Source organism: Planococcus citri, chromosome 2, assembly GCF_950023065.1.
Source record: "Planococcus citri chromosome 2, ihPlaCitr1.1, whole genome shotgun sequence".
Classification (NCBI taxonomy): Eukaryota; Metazoa; Arthropoda; class Insecta; order Hemiptera; family Pseudococcidae; genus Planococcus; species Planococcus citri.
This window is the reverse complement of record NC_088678.1, coordinates 30,777,370-30,789,546: the sequence shown is the minus strand read 5'-3', so window position 1 is coordinate 30,789,546 and position 12,177 is coordinate 30,777,370. Positions and strand designations below refer to the sequence as shown.

General features: G+C 33.7%; 1 protein-coding gene across 1 annotated transcript; it reads right to left on the bottom strand.

Annotated features, from left to right (window-relative positions):
* Positions 1 to 1,078: 1,078 nt before the first annotated feature.
* LOC135835396 (ubiquitin-conjugating enzyme E2 G1) lies at positions 1,079 to 3,085 on the bottom strand. Its single transcript, XM_065349630.1, has 5 exons — positions 2,904 to 3,085; positions 2,442 to 2,544; positions 2,267 to 2,364; positions 1,849 to 2,172; positions 1,079 to 1,757 (listed from the first exon to the last, which is right to left on the bottom strand). Exons 1-4 carry the CDS (start codon positions 3,064 to 3,066, stop codon positions 1,913 to 1,915), a joined length of 624 nt encoding a protein of 207 aa, XP_065205702.1. The 5' UTR covers positions 3,067 to 3,085; the 3' UTR covers positions 1,079 to 1,757; positions 1,849 to 1,912.
* Positions 3,086 to 12,177: the final 9,092 nt, after the last annotated feature.

The following is a 12,177-nucleotide window of genomic DNA, read 5'->3' as shown; positions in this document are numbered from 1 at the left end:
GTGGTAGGGGGGAGGGGGGCATGACTTCTTTAGCAGAACGCTGAGATATCCTGTACTATTATCATGTCAACTAAACCACAAATTTTTTCGTTGAGTGTGAATAAAGCTCCCCAATGAGGACAGTCGCATGTTCATGTAACATGAACTTAGGTATTTACAAAAAACAGTTCTTGAAAAATCATCAAAATCAACACTCTATACTTCGATTGGCCGGAGGGGGTCGGAGGTGGAGGTTGATTATAATTCCCTTGTACAGCAAAAAAAATATGACGAACGTGCTCGAGAGATTTTTACATTATTAGTCTATTAATGTAATTAAATAACTAATTTTATAAAATGCCTTGATTTAAGAGTAAAAATTTCAAATTTCCCTTGCATTTCCATTACCCGTTTTCCAAAAGGATGAAATTCTCAAATTTCCCCAATTTTCCAGAAAATGAAGATATTGTATAAAATTACGTATAGGTACCTACTAATAAAGAAACAGTACCTACATACGATGTAATGATCTAGGTAGAACGATTTGTCCGGAATAAGATGATTTCTTATACCTAATTACTACAGCTCTACAGCATTACCAACACTTTTTCCTAACAAGGATCAGCCTTTTCCTTATCGCCATCTTATCACTTTCACTTACTTAGTGAAGTAATTCAACAAAACTTGAAACATATCAAGCACGGCTTCATATACGGGCGACTTCTGACGCAGTATTACCGGAATAACGGTAGAAGCAGAGATACTCATCATCTTAATTAGTATCACCAACTTCGCAGAATCGCAAATTAACACCAAGGCAATACGAGGTGGGTTCAAGAACATAAACCACGTATTCATTATTCGACTCGAGTATCCCAATATTACTCATTAACTTCATAGAATCGTATACCATCGTCAGAGCAAGGTGCATTACACGTTTACTCATCACTGCTACGTATGAATAATATCTCAAAAACGCATCACATTTTCAAGCATACGAGCCATTCAACAACAATATTTCAACCCAAATACAGCTTTCCTACAACATCATACACCATCATCACAGAACAGAACGAACGAATCAACGCAATTCGAAGACTTCCGCAGATAAAAATTTAATAATACATACAAGAATAATCATCGTTTCTTAATATTAACGTAAAATCTTTTCATTCGATCGCATTACAGTTAAAAGCTATGAACATTTGAAAAAATATTTATAGCACATGCGTAAAAAAAAAAGAACGGTGAGACAAGACAGATTCGGGGGGAGGAGGAGGAACACTTAAACACGAATGATAATCGATAACGTTCCATTACAAAAAAAAATACATATATATTAATATTACGATAAAAAGTGAAAACTTTATTAAATCGATAAGACATATAAAAAAAAAAAAAAAAAAAAAATGCGACAAACAAAATTCAATCAGTAAATTACATACAAATAGAATAATCGCCGTAATTTTCTAATATTAATTTGTTACTCGGCGCACGTTTTTTTTGTATAACCAATTCGCAAAACAGTTTTTAAAAAAATAATAAAAGAGAGAGAGAGAGAGTGTGTGAGGGAACTCGTACAAACCGAATACGCCATGTAACACTTGAATTTTGACCAACGGTGTGTAAAAAGAATAGCGACTTGAAAATGAAAAAATTTTAACTTATGAAATTAATTTATCGTTTTGAGTTCGGTTCTTGAGAAAAAGTAAGGTGTTCCGTTCAATTTAATAAAATCGGCGATACGATTGTTGTCTTTGTTGTGAGCACATTTCTGACTGTAAAATAAACCCAAAATAAGTGAATGGTACACATGAATATAGAATAGAATACCAACTACCTAATAAACAAAACAATCGTGATATTCACCTGTTGGAGAATTTCTTGTTAACTATGAATAAACCATCGATGGACTCGTATTTACAACAATTAACTACAAACAATCTTCTTGACTTTTCCGAACGCAGCGAGCAACCTTACGTTTAAATTCTTGATAATTTTCTCTCCATTCCTTAGCGGCGTCTACATTGGCAGGACTTTCATCGTTGGGGTCAGCGAGCATAGAGATCACAGATATTAGTATAGTTTCGACGGTATGTACGGGAAGCCACCTTTCACTGGCCTTTTCATAACCGTATTTATCGTCACCCGGTTCGTGCAAAATTGAAATACAAACATCGCCATTTTTGTCAACTGTACATAAAAAAACACCGCATACAAACCGTTATGTATAAATACGCCATCGTTGTAATCGTAACAATATACTTTTGTTTACAATCACACTTACTATTAGGATGCCAAATTTCGGTGACGAATTTCATTTTCGGAGGTCTTAACGGATATTCTTTAGGGAAATATAAGTGCGCTTTGAAAAAACCTCCTTCACTGTAAACAAAACCGAGTCGATTACATGGTAAAAATACGAATAACTGTACATCGTGATATTCAAAAGTTATACTCACTAAAGCGTATCTGGAGGGCCTATTATAAGTACTTCCCATCTGTATATGTCATTGTCGTCGATTAATCCCGCAGAAAATCCTTCTACAGGATTTTTGTTTAATTCTGTCAACAGAAAAGTTATCAAATTATCGTACTATCGTGACACCGGTATATATTTACGTAGATATAACGAAATAACTCGTAATTAACGATACGCCAGCGAAAGAAATCTGTTATGTAGTATGGAACATTATGTAATAGCGTTTTCATTACACACATCGAGAGTGGCGAATTTTACACATTAGATCGAGATTCAACATTTTCATACATCGAATGACGGTATAATTACGCTATTACGGTTGTTCAAACAATAAATACAGATATATTCGTGCTGAAATTTAAACAAAAGCCTACCAACTACAAGGTTATGGAAATACGATACCGATTTTTCGGCCATTTAGATGGCTCAGATGGGCACATACCTGCTAATTGTTTTCGCAATAAAAGAGAAGATTGTGATTCTGACATTAATAATACAATAACAGGAACACTAAATAAATTTATACATATAATACAGAAACTTTTAACGTTGACAAATTGATGGTGAATTGAATTTTGCAAGCTGACTGAAGAGACAAAAAACATAAATACGCATGCACTAAATGAGCCCGAATTCGGTGCCTGGCCGAATAACGGAACGCGAATGTGATACGTGGTTCGGTTTCAAGCCGTATGCAGCGCTGGCGAATGCTCGTTTTTACCGCGTTTTTACTTATTTAGTTATTTTGTGCTTTTTTGGATTTTTTACTTTTTTAATTTTTAAAATTTTTTCTTTTGGTTTGTTTGTATTTTATTTTATAACTTAATTAATAATTTATAATTTGAATTTATAATGAATAATCGCTGTGTTTTCGACTTTTTGACCTTTTGAACGAAATTATTGGACTCAGAGGTCAATGATCATTGATCAATGAATAATAAATATATATAACAACGTTAACAGTGAGAAAATATGATTCCAATAAAGTGATTCCAACCGCTCACTTCCCAGGTTAATGAATTCTGTGACGAAAATTTTTCTAGTTTTTCAAGAGATGTGTCAAATCAAATTTAAATGTCGATTTAAAAAATGCATTAATTATTTTAAAAATCAAATTTGATTTATTCAGTCAACCTCAAAATTAAGGTTTAGGTTTCAAATTAGTTAGAATATTACTGTATTTTTCAAGACCAAAGATTCATACCTGATATCAACTCCAAAACTTCCAAAAGCTTGCATTTTTATAGAAAAACATCGAGAATAGCGAATTTTTTAGCGACGGTTCATCTTCGAGCCTATTTGATCGAGGGCACCTGTGCACACAATAACTGTATAACACCTACTAATTAATTACCGACAATATAATGCTTACATTTTCATGGCATGTTCAACAATTAACATTAGCACAAAACTCATTTTGAGAAAAAATAGGCCTAACTGAAAAACTCTTGAGTGAGTGATGCGTGATTTTTCCCCTTAAATTTTATCAAAACCAAACATTTTAGGAGATTTAATATGTACACATCAAACTAGTACAGCTCAAAATTTTCTATCAATTTTAATTTCCACAATTAATTTTCTGCTAGATACCACTTAATACATTTACTACTTACAAGGGAACGTCTTGAGGTGTCCGCCTCCGATTTGAACGGGACGGCGATTTTTGGAAAGAGCATGGTCTAAAACCCCCAAAACCAAATTTTCAGCTGCCCAATTTCATATCTCGATATTTGGCGAACGTTTGAAAATTCAAAATTGACTGTTTTTCAAAATAAAAATATCCAAAAATCAAAAATTTACCGTTTGCGTGAAAGTTTTTGAAATTTGCGCGAATCGCGGTGTTTCGTCACGAACTAACCCCACGAGGGCGATTTACGCCATTTCCAGCCATTCTGGAGCCTCCAGCGCGATTTTTCAATTTCTCCAGAATTTTTAATTTGCTCCAGAAGACGTGAATATGAAGTTGGACAGCTGAAAATCGAGTTGTGTGTTATGCTCAACCTGTTCAACGAGTTTATCCAGATTTGAGCCGATTCTGGAGATACACCTCAAGAGTGGTTTTTTGACCGACTTTTTTTCAAAATAAAAATAAGCTTATCCAAAAATCAAAAATTTCCCATTTGCGAAAATTTTTTTGGAATTTGCGCGAATCGCAGTATTTTGTCATGAACTAACCCCACGAGAGCGAATTTCGCCATTTCCAGGTATTCTGGAGCCTCCAGCGCGATTTTTCAATTTCTCCAGAATTTTCAATTTGCTCCAGAAGGCGTGAATATGAAGTTGAGCAGCTGGAAATCGAGTTGTGTGTTATACTCAACTTGTTTAACGAGTTTATCCAAATTTGAGCCGATTCTGGAGGGGACGTCTCAAGAGCTAGTGGTTTTTTGACCAGCTTTTTCTCAATAAAAATATCCAAAAATTAAAGGGAGGCTCCAGAACGGCTGAAAATGGGGAAATTCGCTCTCGTGGGGTTCATTAATGACAAAATACTGCGATTCGCGCAAATTCCAAAAATTTTCTCGCAAATGGGATATTTTTGATTTTTGGATATTTCTATTTTGAAAAAAAGCTGGTCAAAAAACCACTTTTGAGGTGTCCCTTCCAGAATCGGCTCAAATGTCGATAAATTCGTTAAACAGGTCGAGTATAACACACAACTCGGTTTTCAGCTGTCCAACTTAATATTCACGTCTTCTGGAGCAAATTAAAAATTCTGGAGAAATTGAAAAATCGAGCTGGAGGCTTCAGAATGGCTGGAAATAGCGAAATTTGGATTTGGGTAATTATAATATCAGTTTTAGGACTTATTTTGATCATTTTCACTAATCAAGTACGTACTTTTTTAAAAAAAAGTATAAATCACCAAAAACAGTCAATTTTGAATGTTCAAACGTTCGCCAAATATCGAGATATGAAATTGGGCAGCTGAAAATTTGGTTGTGGGGGTTTTAGACCATGCTCTTTCCAAAAATCGCAGTCCCGTTCAAATCGGAGGCGGACACCTCAAGACGTTCCCTTGTTAATTTAATTTCAAAAATCTTCATCATTATTCATCATAAGAGGTCAATGTGGATAGTTGTAAAAATGTCAACAGATTTTTATATTTCGTTTTTTACCATCTTTTATGCATTTTTTTTCACTATAAAAATTTTTTCATCAAAATAAGCATCATCTGAAAGTAGAGATTTTAAGCTAGGTATAGTTCTATGTGTTCAGAAGTTATTTTAAACTGACTATAGCCCGACAAAAAATGGCTTATTGTAAACACTTTATCGTGGCGAATGAGAAATGAGCAGATGAAATTTACTAATCGATACCCACTATAATTGAAAATTAAGGTAATGAGGACAGTCTGAGCAGTCTTAAAATGCTTATAAAAATTTCGAAATTCGAAAATTCATTTCGCAAATGTTCACATTTTTAGAGTTTCCTTCTAAAATTTCGTGCTCGTATACGTTTTTGAATGGAATTCTGTCCTTTTTTCGTCAAGTACTTTGCACCACAAATTACCATTCAATTTTGAAAATATTTTGTGAACTATCAAACTTGAATGACTTTGATGACCTGGTTGACAACCTGTTGCCTAATTGGGGTGAAATTATCGACCGGTATAAACCAGCCATTCTCGACAAAATATTTCTTCACAAAATGTAAATGTACACGTTGTGTAACTCATCACATACTGTTTTCAGCTTAAGTACTACCTGGCTACACAAGTTATCTAAGAGAAGTTGAACATCTGCTCGCATATTATTATGTTCTATAGTCTGTTCCAAATAAGAAACGCAAACTGACAACCCGCAACACACGACGAGGTGTGATGTTCGGGGAACTGACGGGGAGGTAAACCATACTACGCAGCAATGAAAACCAAACCGGTTATTAATTTCGTTGGTTTAGCGTAGTGCTCAACCTTGCTTGTTCATGTGGACCCTATGTTTTTGCTCCTAGAAAAGTTTGCGTTTCTTATTTGGAACAGAGTATACCATTGATTTTTTACGTATACAAAAAATCAATGGTTCTACCTACTACCTACTTCTAAGTACCTAAGCCAAATACAAAAATGTGATATGAACATGAGGGACACGTAAAAGACAGGCCTATAAGAGGTACATAAATGTTTAATCTTTTTGTTTTGATTTTATCGTAAAAATATTTTGGATTCACAGATATGAAATAATTGCTTTTTAAATGAGTGCTAAAGTAGCCTAAATAGGAAGATACCTACAAAATATATTATTTATTTGTGCGAGGAAGCTATTGGTTTTTTTTTCTTCAAATTATTCATTATTGGTAAAGAATTAAAATTTTTTTGTTTCAGTGTATGTAGTCGAGGTATTTTAAAATGTGAGACGCAACAAAAGTGTTTGGTTTAGGCAGGGTAATGAAGATGACCATATTGACCAAATTTCACATAATTTGTATCATAGGTATGTCTACCTATATTAAAACAATCATGAAGATAGAATATAATTTATCGAAGTACCTGCATAAGAGTACATATTTGAAATATTTTTTTTTTTTGGCAAGAACCGCATGATCCTAGTTACGTGCAGTATGTTGTATTTTTCGAAAAAGTAGTTACCTATCAAGAAGGTATGAAAATTCCCATCACAATTTTTTTCCAAATCATGCCTTTCAATTTCGCTCAAATTTTTTTATAATATCTACCCATCCAGTAAATAAGAAACCCGCAATCAGTTTGGTCCCAGCCCCCTCAGGGGGCGGGTGAGGGGCTTCCATTATTTTCACATTGTCTCGAGGTACTCAACTTCAGCAGCGCATTCCTCCAAAACTGTGATACTTTGATCAAAACTGATTTCACAGTTCGAAAGGGTATTGAATTTTAAACTTTTTAAGCATTTTGAAATCTTCAAAAGTTGAACTTGTGATATGAAAGAAATACTATTGCACTGTACTTGACATTCTGTTGATAGTAGATTTTATAGGTTTTCTCTTCAATTCAGAAGGTACCTAATCAAAGTTTTACACTCGATTAATCATAAAACACATAAAATTAATAACATCGTCTTTAATTACGAATCGGTAGGTACGCAGGTATTGCTCAAATATCTCATAATTTACTATTTTTTTGTTTACTCATTACTAGAAGTAAAAAGTAATTAGGTATAGGTAAATTACTTACATGAAATGATAACTCTGCATTCACAGTTTTCTGGGGAACGTGAATTATTGATCATTTTTTCGGTGTTTCCTTTCTTATAAAAAATCATTGATTTTGGTCATTCCACCTCAATTCGACCAAGAAGTAGTAAGGGGGGGGGGCGTCGGCGATTGTTTTGAAATTTTTCTAGTCGAAAGACCTTCCGAAGGGATGACCAATGGCGTAAATCGCAGCCTTGTAGCCCTTTTTCAAAGGCTGCTAGGAGGTGTCAAAGTTTTCAGTGAACTTGAAATCATCATCCATTTCAGCAGCGGATTCCTCGATAACCGAGATACCTACCGAAATGGAACTTTTTCCAATAATTAGGGGTTTTAAAAGGCTTTTTTGTGATATAAAAGTCAGTGTTGCCACTTTTTTTCATACCAAAAATTAGCTAGAAAAGTTTCAAAACGTAGTTTTCACATCGTTCTGATTCTCAAAAATTCTGAAAAAAATATATTAGATAGGTATATGGACAACTTTTCAGGCTGAATAACATACTGAAAAATTGGGATTGCATTATTTTGTAAAATAGATTTTTAAAAAATGAAAGTTTGCGAAAAAATGCGATTTTTAAATTTAAAACATAAAAAAAAAGTTTTGATGGGTGAAGTTGACCCATTTGACCCATATTTTTACATATCCGTTGAAAAAGTTGAAAACCCCCTTTCACTCGATGAAATGAACTCATCACAAAAAAATCAAAATTTGAAAAAAATTCAATTTTCAATTTCAAAATCAAAAAAGATTTAAATTTATTCAGTTGTCTTATTTTGACCTCTTTCTAGCATATTTCAAGAAAAAGTTGATACTTAATAATTACACTCATAGCAAAAAAATTGAAATTTGTTTACATTTTTTTAATCTTTTTGAATTTTGATTTTTTTGTGAGGAGTTCATTTCATCGAGTGAAATGGTTTTTTCAACTTTTTCAACGGAGACATAAAAAGTAGTGGTCAACTGGGTCAACTTCACTAATCAAAACTTTTTTTCATGTTTTTTTAAAAATCGCATTTTTTTTGCAAACTTTCAATTTTTAAAATTGACTTTACGAAATAACGCGACTCCAATTTTTTGATATGTTGTTCAGCATAAAAAGTTGTCCATACCTGATATATTTTTTTCAGAATTTTTGAGAGTCGGAACGATATGAAAACTACGTTTTGAAACTTTTCTAGCTAATTTTTGGTATGAAAAAAGTGGCAACACTGACTTTTATATCACAAAAAAGCCTTTTAAAACCCCTAATTATTGGAAAAAGTTCCATTTCGGTAGGTATATAACGCGGTTATCGAGTAATCCACTGTTGAAATGGATGATGATTTCAAGTTCACTGGAAACTTTGACACCTCCTAGCAGCCTTTGAAAAAGGGCTACAATTGGCTGCGATTTGCACCATTGGTCGTCTCTTTGGAACGTCTTTCCACAGGAAAAATTCCAAAAAAATCGCCGAATTGACGTGGAATGACCCATTTGCTATTTCAGAAAAATTCTATGCAAAGACTCCGAATGCACTTACAATCACGACATTCGATATTTTCATTTTCAAATTGATTACTTTGCATTTGATTAATCATGATTACATCGAGTGTTTTGCGGAATTTGGAATTGAATTTTTCGATTGTTGGCGAATTTTTGAAATGTGAGCCAAAAACGAGGAGAAAAACTCAAAATTTTATCAAAATGATCTAGAAAGTTGAAATTGAGAATCTACCCAATTTTCGACCTGCCAAATCCATTGGGAACGGTTTTGAACCATTTTCAGCAGTTCTAGAGCTTTCAGCATCCGCAGATTTTTGAAATTCGAAATTTCACAAAATCTTACCAAACGAAACTGGAAAGCAGAAATTCTGAATTCAATCTGAATTTCAAATTCAACTCGCTGAGTTATTCTCAGCTCTGGAACAAATTTTTCATTCAATTTTCGAATTCATCGAAGTAATCTGAGTATTTTACACCAGTTTTCGTTTATAAATATTACTTTCAACTCATCAGTAGGTACCTTCCTATCATAAAATAACTCAAACATTTCTTCAAGTGCCATTTGTATGTACCTACGTATATTTCCATGCATTTTTCATTACAGACAAAATAACCATCTTCATCAAATCAAAGGAATCTTTCTGCGTCCATAATTATGACATCGATACCAGACACCCAATAATACCTAATAAAGCTAACTTCATTTTGAACTATGAAAACTTCAACACCGACTTATGATACCTATAGTTACTTGTGATATGAAAGAAATACTATTGCACTAGGTACTTGACATTCTGTTGATAGTAGATTTTATAGGTTTTCTCTTCAATTTAAAAGGTATTCAATGTTTTACACATGATTAATCATAAAACACATAAAATTAATAACTAGTCTTTAATTACGAATCGGTAGGTGGGTAGTAGGCACGCAGGTATTGCACAAATATCTCAAAATTTATGATTTTTTTTTACTCATTACTACATAGAAGTAAAACGTAATTAGGTACCTACATGAAATGATAACTCTGCATTCACAGTTTTCAGTGAAACGCGAATTACTCTAGACAACTTTATTTTGACCATTTTTTTTGTGTTTGGGTTAAACATGGGCTTATTCGATAGTTTACACCTGAGTTGTTTTGTGATCAGGAGAGACTGTCATAATATATTTTTTTCAGAATTTTTGAGAGTCGGAACGATATGAAAACTACATTTTGAAAGTTTTTGAGCTAATTTTTGGTATGAAAAAAGTGGCAACACTGATTTTTATGATATCCTCACTAAAGTTCTCTAGATAGGTATCACCAAAAAGCCTTTCAAAACCCCTAACTATGGGGAAAACTGGGAAAAGTTCCATTCTGGTAGGTATCGCAGTTATCAAGCAATCCACTGCTGAAATGGATGATATTTTACTACATAGGTTCACTGAAAACTTTGACACCCCCTGGATGTCTTTAAAAATGGGCTGGAGCGCTGCGATTTGCGCCGTTAGTCATCCCTTCAAAAGGTCTTTTCACAAGAAGAATTTCAAAACAATCGTCAAACCCCCCAACCACTTCTTGGTCGAATTGACGTGGAATGGCCCTTCACTGACCTTCCATCGACATCGTCTATATTGTGATAAAATATGCTAATTGCAAATAAATTGATGAATGAATGAATCAGCAAATTTAGAAACATGTGTGTAGTGTGTGTAAAAATAAACAAATAGGTAATGAAAATAACTATGCCTATCTACCTACCTACCTAACTATTAAATAAATAAATACATAATTAAATACAAAATCAAGAACAAACAAACAATTATTATGTGCATTGAATATTACGTTTTAACAAAACTTGAGATAGCTTCTGCTTGGTTTCCTTTCATCCTAACTTCAACGTATTTTCGGCCTTTTGGTGCACTTTTCATAACTTCCCTGGATATTAGTGAATCCGCAAAAACAAGTACTGTTATATCGTGTGCCTTGAGAGGAACATGGACTACTTCTGCCTCTCCTATTGGAATACGACCCGTTTGTTTTTCTATACGTTCGCCGTTTAGCTGGTACCATACATCAATACGAACTTCAGATGACACATCGCGATTGAATACCGAAAGTAAAAAACCATCATTCGTGTGTGCACATGACATCGATACCATACACGCAATAATACCTAACAAAGCTAATTTCATTTTGAACTCTGAAAACTTTAGCACCGACTTATGATACCTCTAAGTATAGCTAATACTTGTGATATGAAAGCAATACTATTGCACTAGGTACTTGGCATTCTGTTGATAGTAGAATTTATAGGTTTTCTCTTCAATTCAGAAGGTATTCAAAATTTTACACTCGATTAATCATAAAACACATAAAATTAATAACTCTGTGTTTAATTACGAAACCGTAGGTACGTACGCAGGTATTGCTAAAACATCTCATAATTTATGATTTTTTTTTTACTCATAACTAAGTAGAAGTAAAACGTAATTAGGTACTTTCATATTCATGAAATGATGACTCTGCATTCACAGTTTTCAGTGAAACGTGAATTTATTGATCATTTTTTCGGCGTTTCCTTTCTTTCAAAAACCATTGATTTGGATCATTCCACGTCAATTCGACCAAGAAGTAGTAAGTAGAATGGGCGATTTTTTTGAGATTTTTTTTGTGGAAATACCTTCCGAAGGGATGGTCAATGGCGCAAATCGCAGCCCTGTAGCTCTTTTTCAAAGGCTGCTAAGAGTGCTAAGAGGTGTCAAAGTATTCAGTGAACTTGAAATATCATCCATTTCAGCAGTGGATTACTCGATAACCACAATACGTACCAAAATGGAACTCTTTCCAATAGTTAGGGGTTTTGAAAGGCTTTTTTGTGATATTATAAAAGTCAGTGTTGCCACTTTTTTCGTACTAAAAATTAGCTAGAAAAGATTCAAAACGTAGTTTTCATATCGTTCCAACCATCGACCTTTGAATCGAGTTCACGTTTCAAATTGTCAATTTTCATTTTTTAAAACAATTTTCATAAAGGCTATAGGTGGATAAGTATGGTGAATTTGCCCCCGAGAGCTTCAGGGTTGATAT

Coding starts and splice junctions, on each gene's coding strand:
- LOC135835396 (XM_065349630.1), bottom strand. CDS start 3,066: ATGTTTTTTGTCTCTTCAGTCAGCTTGCAAAATTCAATTCACCATCAA. Junction 2,545..2,903: donor ATTGCGAAAACAATTAGCAG/GTATGTGCCCAT, acceptor TTCTGTTGACAG/AATTAAACAAAAATCCTGTA. Junction 2,365..2,441: donor GGCCCTCCAGATACGCTTTA/GTGAGTATAACT, acceptor TTTTGTTTACAG/TGAAGGAGGTTTTTTCAAAG.